At 40.0% G+C, this 10901-nt stretch overlaps 1 protein-coding gene across 4 annotated transcripts; it reads right to left on the reverse strand.

Moving 5' to 3' along the window:
• Window positions 1–469: 469 nt before the first annotated feature.
• LOC144509321 (stathmin-like) lies at window positions 470–10669 on the reverse strand. 4 transcript variants are annotated; one of them, XM_078237985.1, is made up of 7 exons: window positions 10536–10615; window positions 9860–9937; window positions 9593–9691; window positions 4701–4787; window positions 2685–2857; window positions 1520–1711; window positions 470–964 (listed from the first exon to the last, which is right to left on the reverse strand). In XM_078237985.1, the coding sequence occupies exons 4-7, from the start codon at window positions 4723–4725 to the stop codon at window positions 908–910; spliced, it is 447 nt and encodes a 148-aa protein (XP_078094111.1). In that variant the 5' UTR covers window positions 4726–4787; window positions 9593–9691; window positions 9860–9937; window positions 10536–10615; the 3' UTR covers window positions 470–907. The 4 variants fall into 4 exon arrangements, with proteins under 4 accessions (XP_078094111.1, XP_078094110.1, XP_078094112.1 ...); XM_078237984.1 differs by lacking the exon at window positions 9593–9691 and having other exon boundaries at window positions 10536–10618; XM_078237986.1 differs by lacking the exons at window positions 9593–9691; window positions 9860–9937; window positions 10536–10615 and adding an exon at window positions 10646–10669.
• Window positions 10670–10901: the final 232 nt, after the last annotated feature.

Consider the following 10901-nt stretch of genomic DNA (forward strand, 5'->3'; position numbering starts at 1 on the left):
ACTTACCAATAATCTCATTAGACCAGACAGCATCCAGTACTTTTCATTCCCACCCTGACATCAGTTCAGCTACACATGGAATTTAAGCCAGATATTACAGGATGCAGTCTGTGATAAGAGTACAGCTTTGGTGGGGAGATGCAGGAATTCACTATCCAATGAGCCATCTCAAACACCCCACTTCCCTCAGCTACTGTTCTCCATCACATGGGCTAACAATGCAACTGCAGCATCACATGATCATGTGTCCAGAGCTTGAACATGAAGTAGATGGAAACATCCGAGATTGCATTTATTCATGATCAAATTGGTATTGTGCCCTCCGGACAGAGTGGGGCTCTTCTGGGTTCCAGAGGAATCGAATCTCCATAATTAGGCAAAGTACAGGAATGCTCATTAGTAGGGCATGACCAGAGTTAACATGAATGAAGTTACCTGCAGTGGCTCTAGGTAGAAAACATGCTTGAATGAAAAGAGAAAACTCAACAGCAGTTGTGCAGTTTTATTGAAATCAAGGCAGATGCAACATATTAGGCAGGTTTACACAGTTACACACTTGTAGACTAGACGTGTAACACATCAGTAAAGCATGCTTGAAATTACACATTGTCACAAAAGGAATAACTTGAACCAGCAATCCCATTGAATTCACTACTTGTAGAAAAAAATGCAGGAGCTCCATATATCTACATGGGATGCGGGAGGAATGGGACCCACAAGAATGCTTACAAAAAAGGTGGAAAGCATACAAAATACAAGCTTCCCCTCTGGTCAGCTTTTGGCTTGCAGTTGTATACTTGTAGCATTATTACAAATTGGAATTCCCATTAACACACTGGCCCTTAAAAAAAAAACATCTTTGGATGTTTGAAAACCATCAAATTCCAAACAAAAAAGGGAGAACAAGTTAGTCTTCACTTTCTTTGATTTCTTTACTCTTTCGGACTTCTTCCATCCGCTTTTCCTAAAAAGCAAAAAGATAGATTTTTGAAATCAAATTACCCAAGGATCAAAAAAAAAGCTGAAGTCTTCCTTCTTCCAGAAGAGATGATCCCAGACAAGTATGGTTTAAGCACAAGCATTCACCATTGGCATTGGTGACTAGTCACATGCTTTGCAGACATGAAAAGTAGGCAGGTTAGATTTGTTTTACCAGTATTAGGCAACAGTTCATTCATTGGTCTTTGCCAACTTTTAAACAGTTTTGCAGAAACAGTACAAGTTATTACTATAGACAACCTCCTGAGCTTCAAATTAAAGGGGGGAGATAATGGTATTGAATTAATAGAGCTACTACTGCAACAGTATTGTGTCAGACTGGGGGCAAGGGAATATCTTGATCCTTCACAAACACGACTTGTAGACCAACATCATTAAAGCAAAAAGCAGTCACTTTCTCAAAGGACAGAACAAACAATAGTTGACTTTACTTGCAATGGAACTGTCAGCTAATGTTAAATTTCAATCTACAAGGAAGATAGCAGTCGTGTTACAAGACTTCAATTTGGTTATACATTACCTTCTCTCGTAGGCGCTCCAATTTGGCTGCTAGTTGGGCTTCACGGTTCTCTTTATTAGCTTCCATTTTGGTGGTCAATTTCTCTTCTGCCATTTTCCTGAAATTATTGTTTTCTTCAATAGCTTTCTGAAGCACTTCCTTCTCATGCTCTCGTTTTTCAGCCAACTGCTTTAGCACTTCGGCTTCATGCGACTTAAGGAAAAAGAGTAAAATTACAATCACAAAACTGCACTGCAAGTCAAACCTAGGTGCCCAGATTTAAGTTTTCCTTTGCCATTAACACCAAGTGTAAACAGTTGCATATATTATACACCATATCTGAACTGCTTCCAGAGTTCTACATAACCAACTTAAGGTAGTCTCTGTAGGAAACTCACTGGATAGTGTTCCCATATTCAGGTAACTCCAATATATATTTCTTATATACAATATTGTAAAATGGATCATTTGATGACATCCTACTGCCAAAGAAAGATCTTGCCGATTTCCAACAGGTCCATGTAACATGGAGAAAAACAAGTGCATATAGATGCACATCTCTGAACTAACCAGAGATCCACTTGAGCTACTATTTGGTCAAAACTGGAAATAGATGAAACAGCTTCTTTAGGGGGAGGTAGAAATAGGCAGCTAAATTAAAGCTTGGAAATTTGAATTTGGAAAGATGCAGAGCACTGATTGATTGAAAAAAGTGCAAGAATAACTTTCAGAATGGAACCCAATGTTGTCCTTTGTAAATCTACCACTCCGAATGCAAACATCTCCAGGTTTTTGAAGACCTTATTCTTATTGCCTTTATTGTTCAGTGCAAATAAAAGGTCTTACTTTCCAAGCATCTCTACCAGGTCTTCATATTTTTGAAATTCTGTACCTGGCATTTAGTAACGGTGCCAAACTTAATATTAAGACAAAAACTCACTTAATCAATAGATTTAGGTAGGTGAAACTAGTTAGCAAAGAAAACGTGGAATATAATAGGTATCTCAAACTGCTACAAGTATGGAAAAGTAGTCTTCCTGGAGAGACCCCCTAAACAGTTCTGCATGTGGCAAAGCAAAGGGCGATACCCAAATTCAATCCAGCAGCACCAACCATAAATAGTTTTGCCAGCATCTAAAATAATCAGTTTTAGCTCAACTATGAAAACAGCTTCACTCTGATGTACCTTTCGCCTGATTTCTGCAGCTTCATGTTTGCGCTGGATTTCCTCCAGCGAGAGGTCCTTTTTCTTCGGAGGAGAAAGAGGAAACTCAGGAATGGCTTCAGCTGCAGGTGGGCTCAGGATCAACTCAAAAGCCTGGCCAGAAGATCGCTTGTCCAGTTCTTTCACCTTGATATCTGTGAACACACATCTATTCAGTGCATTGAAGCAATTTTCCATCTTGGACCTCAATTTAGTGCACAATTTCAAAAAACATTAAGTCAGGAAAAGCTGCATCATGACAAAAACGTTACATCTCAAATTTGGCATACAATTTTGATGACATAACTAGACAATAAGAATGTTCTAAGCTGAATAGTTAAATGTTGAATCTACCCACTGATCACTGGATCCAGTATGTCTCAAGACATTGTTTATTATGGTTGACAAAGCAACATTGTGCTACAGTGACAGTTAAGTATTGTTTTGCCGTTGTGAATAGTAACACGTGAAAGTGAAAATTCAGCAACATTAACCTCACCATCTGTCAGATCATCTAGTCCTGCATTTTTCTCAATTGGAATTTAAAGATACAGCATATTATAACCAAGAGTATAAACCAAGCAGTACTGTAACTGGTGGAATATGTTCAACTGACTCTTCCAGCAAGATACCACGGTCGTTATACAAGGACTTGGACAGGTTAGAAGAGTGGGCAAATAAGTGGCAGATGGAATACAACATAGAAACCATAGAAACCCTACAGTGCAGAAAGAGGCCATTTGGCCCATAGAGTCTGCACCGATCACAATCCCACCCAGGCCCTACCCCTATATCCCTACATATTTCCCTGTTAATCCCCCTAACCTACACATCTCAGGACACTAAGGGGCAATTTTTAGCATGGCCAATCAACCTAACCCACACATCTTTGTACTGTGGGAGGAAACCGTGAGCACCAGGAGGAAACCCATGCAGACACGAGGAGAATGTGCAAACTCCACACAGACAGTGACCCAAGCTGGGAATCGAACCCAGGTCCCTGGAGCTGTGAAGCAGCAGTGCTAACCACTGTGCTACCGTGCCACCCTTGGGAAAGTGCAAGGTTATGCACTTTGAAAAGAAGAGGTATAAACTATTTTCTAAACTGGGAGAATTCAGAAATGCAAAGTTCAGGATCTTAAGGCTAACTTGCAGATTGACTTGGTAGTTAAGGCGGCAAATGCAATGTTAGCATTAATTTCCAGAGGACTAGAATACAAAAGCAGGGATGTACCGCTGAGGCTTTTTACAAGGCTCTGGTCAGCCCATATTTGGAATATTGAGCAATTTTGGGCCCCCATATCTAAGGAAGGATGTGCTGACCTTGGAGAGAATCCAGAGGAGGTTCACAAGAATGATCCCAGGAATGAAAAGTTTGACGTATGAGGAGCTTTTGAAGACTCTGGATCTCTACTAAGTTTAGAAGGACAGTATTATTTTGGGGGGCAGGGGGGTGTGTGGGGAGAAATCTCATTGAAACTTAGAATACGGAAAGGCCTGGATAGAGTGGACATGTGGAAGGTGTGTGTTTCTTTTAGGAGAGACTACAATCCAAGGGCATAGCTTTGGAGTAAAGGGACAACCCATCAGAACCAAGGTGGAGGAATTCCTTCAGCCAGAGGGTGGTAAATCTACTGTGGAGGCCAGGTCATTGAGTGTATTTAAAACAGATGACTAGGTTCTTGATTGGTAAGGGAATCAAAGATTACAAGGAAAAGGTGGGAGAATGGGGTTGAGAAACTTAACAGTCACAACTGAATGGCAGAACAGTCTCGATGGGCCGAATGGCATAATTCTGCTATATCTTATGGTCTCAAACTAAAACTCTCTCAAATGAAAGGGCAAGTGTACAAATAAAATTTGATCAGTCTAATTATTAAAATCTTACTGATCAATTTTAGTGGACATATGACTACATTAGTCCTTGAAAGATTAACATTCAAAACATTTCTCTAACTTCCAGGCTACAAGTCCAGTTTATTCTCCACTTCTACTTACCAGCTGATGCTGATGCCGATGCCATTATATAACAAGACTGGTTGTTAGATTTTCAAGTGTTGAATGCTGTCCAAATGTGCACAGAGCCTGTGATCAGAAAATTTATGACAAAAGATAAATTTCCAAAATACTATTTATATTTATAACCGGTGAAGAATCAAGGCCGACAGAGCAAAATATTGTAAATCAATGCTACATGTCTGAATCTGCACATGTACAGAAAAATACATGCCAATGGTCCTGCTGTGCATATTCATTTGAGTCTCTTTATTAATAGGAATAAGAGATGAAATGTTAGCTTAAAAGTCATAAGTTTGCAGGAGTAATGAGGCCAAGAATATATCAAATAGTATGCGAAGCCTTAAACGAGAGCAGTCCGCTTTCAGAAACCTACTACTACATTTTCAACACATCCAATATGGCAAGTTTATTAGAATTGCCTGTAGTTAAGCAAGATAACAATTCATCTCCTCACCACATTGTAGTAGCAAGCCACTACTATAGCTGATGTTGATCCCAAGAACTAGTCAACATGAAAAACAAAATCAATCTAAATGCAAATTAAAAGCAGCCCCAAGGTGGTTATTTCTAGCATGTCCACAACTACATTCTACTTCAACAGGTCCACACTTGAAGGCTATAGGGGATTAAGTTTTCATAACCAGACAAAACATGCCTTCTGTCCTCTAATTCATGAGAAACCAAAAAACTCAATGCCAGACCCTGCTTTCTTCTGCCCAAAATCAATGGAAAACCAGAAATGGGAAATTGGAGCTATTCTGTTCTCCTTGCACTTCCAACCCAACTAGTATGCAACTCATTCCAAGAGCTTAACCTGACTGATGAAACACCCAAAACGGTCAGCCTCTTCATAATATAGGCTCCATATCAGGCCTGTCAAATTCAGATCTTATAGCAAGACAATCTTTGATTTAGGCTAGTGAGGTGGAATATTTGGGTAAGTGTCACATGGCTACTATTTCAGAGACTAGTAGATTTGGCAATATAGAAATGGAAGGAGCACCTCAGAATTAGGTATCGAATGTTTTATTAACTGGGAACACCAGAAGCACCATAAGGTATTTCAGCTTAACAAGTAACCCCAGGTAATTAGATCAAGATCAGCAATCAGTAGAACATGGGCCAAAACATGTATCTAAAGATCTTTTGCCTAATAAAAGCAGAAAAATGCTAGCAATATACAGCAGGTCTAATGGCTTGTGTGCAGAAAGGAAGAAAATTAATGTTTCAGGTCTGTGACCTTTCAGAGTTAACACTACAGGTTTGTGACCCTTCATCGGAACCGGTTCTGACGAGACCCAAAACACAAACGTGGCTACTCTCGCCACGGATTATAGCTGCCACACCTAAGCATTGCCAATTTTTATTTCAGATTACCAATTAAAATATTTTGCTTTTCTACTTGGAATATCTTAATTGCTAATCAACTGGTAGGTAGTGCATAATCAGAGAGAGGAAGATATACCAAGCAGTAATGTTATATGTAGTTTACTATTTAAAGTATCCAGGTTTAGAATTATTTAGTTTGGACCAAAGGACACATTTAAACCCAATACTAGAAAATATGTTGACACCACAAGTGCACTACTGAGTAATGTTGTATTAGTGTTTATTCCCTGCCACTAATTTAGTATTAGTTTCTGCATTTGTCATCAAATACAACCAACCTGAATCCAGACGAATAAGCTGGAACCTCTCATGAGGCAGGTAGTTAGGAGAACAAAATGTTTTTGATTGCAAAAGGCTAGTGAAGTATTTTCTGTACTCCACAGGGATTTCAGTTTTATGCTCAATCTTTCACTCTAAACTCAAATATATGTATTACTTGAAAGCTCTCAAAAGCAATAAGGCATTTCTCTTTAATGTAATTTATTGGCCTAAGTGTTGTGTAGGTCTGCTTGTCTTTCCAATGTGTCTAGAAATGACAGTCAGAAGCAGGAATTATTATGTTGAGGCTAGGGAAAAAGAGACTGACAACACAAATGCCCTTTGAGCCTAAAATGTTTTGTAAATACATCAAAACAGCATATATTGTTCAATAAAGTTCTGGCAAAGAAATCTGCAGTTAACTTATAGCCGCAGTTAATTTATCGCCACAAGAGCTGCTGTACAGCATCTGAAAGTGGTATAACGGCACCCCAAGATTAGTAACGATTAAAAATAGAAACTTTATTTCCAACTGTTTGTCAACATTAAGAGCATTCAAATGGTTATTGGATAAACATATGAATGATATTGGAATAGTGTAAATTAGAGGGGCTTTAGATTGGTTTCACTGGTCAGCGCAACAGCGAGGGCCGAAGGGCCTGTACTGCGCTGTAATGTTCTATGTTCTAAGCAAAAACAGGAGTTAAACATGGACAATTTACATTTTCTTTGCCAAAATTAAACTTCCTAATCAGAGGATGCAATTATTTATAATAACACCATTGTTATTAAGAATCAGCCAGTCAATAGACAAGGGAGGATGTACAAAAAGAACCAGATGCAGCCTGGCAAAAGCCAAACAAAATGGTCACAAAAAGATTAGATGTTACTTGAAAGCAGTTTTGTTTTTCCAGTTTGACAAATCAAAATAAAAACTCCCTTGGCAATTTAATGTTATGGCAACTAGCATCTGGCAGTGTTTAAAAATCACCTAAAAGTGAGGGGATATTGTAGACAGAATGATTGGCACCACAAAGGCATTGATTACAACGGGCGGCACTATTTATCAGCATGACTGAAATAACGAAATCAAAGGCTGATTATTCACCTTTGGATTTTTGCACTGCAGCACAGTTCAATAGCAAGTTGCATCAGAACATGCACGATTACCAAATTCCTTTCAACAACAAAATCTAATGTGTTGCATTTGGAAGTGGAATCCTACATTACCATTTGTCAATGCAGTCATTACTGCACTATGTATTCTGAAAATAAATTGATGAACTGTATAAATACATTGTACTACATCAAAATTATATTCAGATTCCAGTAGCCACCTCCTGAACATGTTCAAGAACTACAAGGATACCAAAGCACAGCTTGTGTAAAATGGATTGAAGGTAAATTACTAGTCTATAAAAATGAGTAAGTGGTGAAAGGGATTACATTAGCCCACTGCAGGAAAATTCCAAATCAGCAAATCACGCCCATTACACAGCTCAAGAAACATGGCCACACCCATTATACAGCTCAAGAAACATGAAAGAGGAGAGACCACCCTAAAAGTACCGCAGACTGAAAACCTGGACAATGAATGTGTACAAGGGTAATTTTTTTTTTAAACTGAGGGTTGACTCAGGACAGTTACTGCATACAATAGCCATTAGATGTGCACATTTCAACTGAACAAGCATTAATTTTATAAACACAGGACTGATAACACATGGAATAGCAGTGTCAGACCCAATAACTAGGTGACTGAAGTGTGCACTAATCACCAAGCCAGGCAATAGCTTCTGCAGTGGCAAAAATGGAGCACTGCTGAATTTTGTCCGGGGGCAGTCTTCAAATGATGCAAGTCATTGATTGGCGTGCAGCACAACTGCACTCCAGGTTCAATGCAAGACCCACTTGTGCCAATAGGTGACACTGCACCAGGTTCATGAGTTTCTCATTTGGTAAAGGAGATTTCTACAACTACGAACAAGTGTATATCTAGGTTTGAGTGAAAGCGTTGATAGGCGTGAGAGAGACGGAAGGGTTCAGTCAAGTGAAAACGGGAGGACTGGGATGTAAAGAGGCCAACCAACCAGTGAGCTGGAACAGATTTCTACGAGACAAGTTGGAGGGGTATGCTATCGGCGATCTTTATCGCCGTCTGGTGGAGACTCCTTTCTTCCTCCCTCCCTAAACAGAGGGGTTCGACAAACTGGGGTCGCTGAGCGCTGGATTTAGAGGTTTGAATGAAAAAAAAATTAAGACCAAGACCAATTGAATAGCTCTTTCACAGAGCTGGCACCAGCGCAATGTGACCAATGTGACTGAGTTTATCATTCCGAGATATTGAACTCAAGTGAATGTCCCCCACCCTCACTACTTATTTTTAAACTAACCACCTATCAATAGGATGCGAATGATCGCTTCAGATACTTGGGCAGAGTCGGACCGATTCTAAAAACTTCAATTTGTTGCTGCTGAAATGTTTCAAGCAGCATTTACAATCTCAAATGTAATGGATTTTCTTTTCAACCCCCCCCCCCCCGCCCCGCCCAATTCCTATAAGGCGTTTTAACCCATTCGCTACTCTCCGAAGATGGGAGATGTTAAATCTCAGCAGCGAAGCCTATCGAGACAGACATTGCAGACAGCAACAAGACTCCAGCGCCACCTGAAGCCAAAGATAAGAAAATGGTAGTACACAAGAGTCTGGCAGATGTGAAACATGTTCTTCTGTTGAATATAATACAGTCCCGTTGTCATGGTGCCAGTTTAAGTGTTAATGTATTAATATCCCATAACAGACAACTCATTGCATTTAGTCAAATTCAAATGTCTTTTTTGAAGTTAAAAAATCTATTAGAGATAGCTTTTCAGTGCAACTAGATAACCCTAATGCTTCAAGACGAGCAAACCGAACAGTAGACAACACCCAACCTAAAAAACTGTTCCAACTAACTGGATTGGAAAACAGCTACTACAAAGGAAAACACGTTTTTAAAACAATGATCCACGAAATTGTAAACAAATGCGACTGTATTCAGCCCCAAACGGCACACAAAAGCAACATTCCACTCAAAAATGCTGGTCCACCACACCCATTAAAATTACAGGTATATTCAGACGATCCATTGTCCCCGGGCGGAGGGAAACTTCATTTTAAATATTGCTTTGAAAAAAAAAGGTGCAAAAATGCTATTTTCACAGCAATTCAACAAAGCGCTTGCCTCTGCATTTTTGTGTGGAGCGTTTCACAGAAGCCCTCTTTGTGCTAAGACAGGAAAAGCAATCCAGGAACGTTATTTCGGAACAAAGAGTCACTATTTCTTGGTGCCCAAAAAACAGTGGAATTGAAGATCATGCGGAAAACAAGCACGCGTGTGCCAACAAATTGTCAAAGCGATGTTTAATAATTCAAACAGGTGCAAAGGTTGTTGCAATATAGCTTTTAAAATATAAATTTAGTGCTGCAATTGACACCTAGAAATACTCACTTAAATCCCCCTCCCCAAATGTCTGGTTTAGAAGGTGCCCCTCCCTTGCTCCATTGATGACTGTACCCAGACAATAACCTGTTATCAATAACAAAAAGCCCAGTTTAACCCCCAGCGGATTTAAGCGATGAGAGAGCCTTGCACAAATTTCCAGTTTGAAAAACGATAGTTTAGAAGCTCGTTTCCCAAAGCTCAGAACAAAACTGAAGATTTATTCAAATCCTTTATATTGTATTTCAAATCGACATCTTACTCAAAACATCGCCCTCACCATCACCCCCCCCCCCCCCCCCCCGCCGCCCCCGCCCTCTCCCTTTGTGTCTATTTCAATAAACACCTCCGGATAATTTTGATTTTAAAACACACAGATCCAATTACAGCACTTGGGTTAAAAAAATAATAATTTGCGCCACTTTTATGCATTTTAACCTTGCAGCAAATTATTGCCGTCTGAAATACTGTATTATGTACGCGAAAGATCTATATTAACCCCAATTAGCCTGCTGGCTCCCAGGCTGATCTGTTGCATTGGCGCCAAATTATCACATTTTAAAAAAACAAAACAATTTGTTTGCAAACCGAATCTGAACTTAAAATTCTCCCTCAAATGATAAATTGAATCCCAGCTATTGGGTGCATGCATAGAGCTGCCGCACTTGCCCACTTTCCCCCTTACCCTCGCTGCTTCTCTCGTTCCCTTTGTCTCCCGCGCTCTGCACAAACCCACTTTCAATCAATGGAGCGCCCCCCCCATCTACCGAATAAAAACCGCCAAAAACACACCACCTGATACCATCGGCGCCCTGCCATTGGCGGCAAGCTGCTACATGTTGGCCGTCACGAGGTACAGAGCGTCGATCCAATTGGTCCTTTCCAAGAGCCCTCACCAATCAGAGTAATCCCTGTACATTTATTGGTATCTCCACATCATTTATTGGTTCGCAGTTGGAGAACCTCTGCTCCGGTTGGCTGGGAATACCTCTTGGCTCTCAATGATTGGTTGCCTTACCCCACCAGGCAACGCTGTCTTCCCATTGGTCAT

This window comes from Mustelus asterias, chromosome 21 (assembly GCF_964213995.1).
Source record: "Mustelus asterias chromosome 21, sMusAst1.hap1.1, whole genome shotgun sequence".
NCBI lineage: Eukaryota > Metazoa > Chordata > Chondrichthyes > Carcharhiniformes > Triakidae > Mustelus > Mustelus asterias.

Excerpts from the sequence above, each read along its gene's own strand:
- LOC144509321 (XM_078237986.1), bottom strand. The coding sequence starts at position 4,725 with ATGGCATCGGCATCAGCATCAGCTG. Across the intron at positions 1,712-2,684 it reads CTGCAGAAATCAGGCGAAAG|TCGCATGAAGCCGAAGTGCT; the intron begins GTACATCAGAGT and ends TTTTTCCTTAAG. Across the intron at positions 965-1,519 it reads TGGAGCGCCTACGAGAGAAG|GAAAAGCGGATGGAAGAAGT; the intron begins GTAATGTATAAC and ends TTTGCTTTTTAG.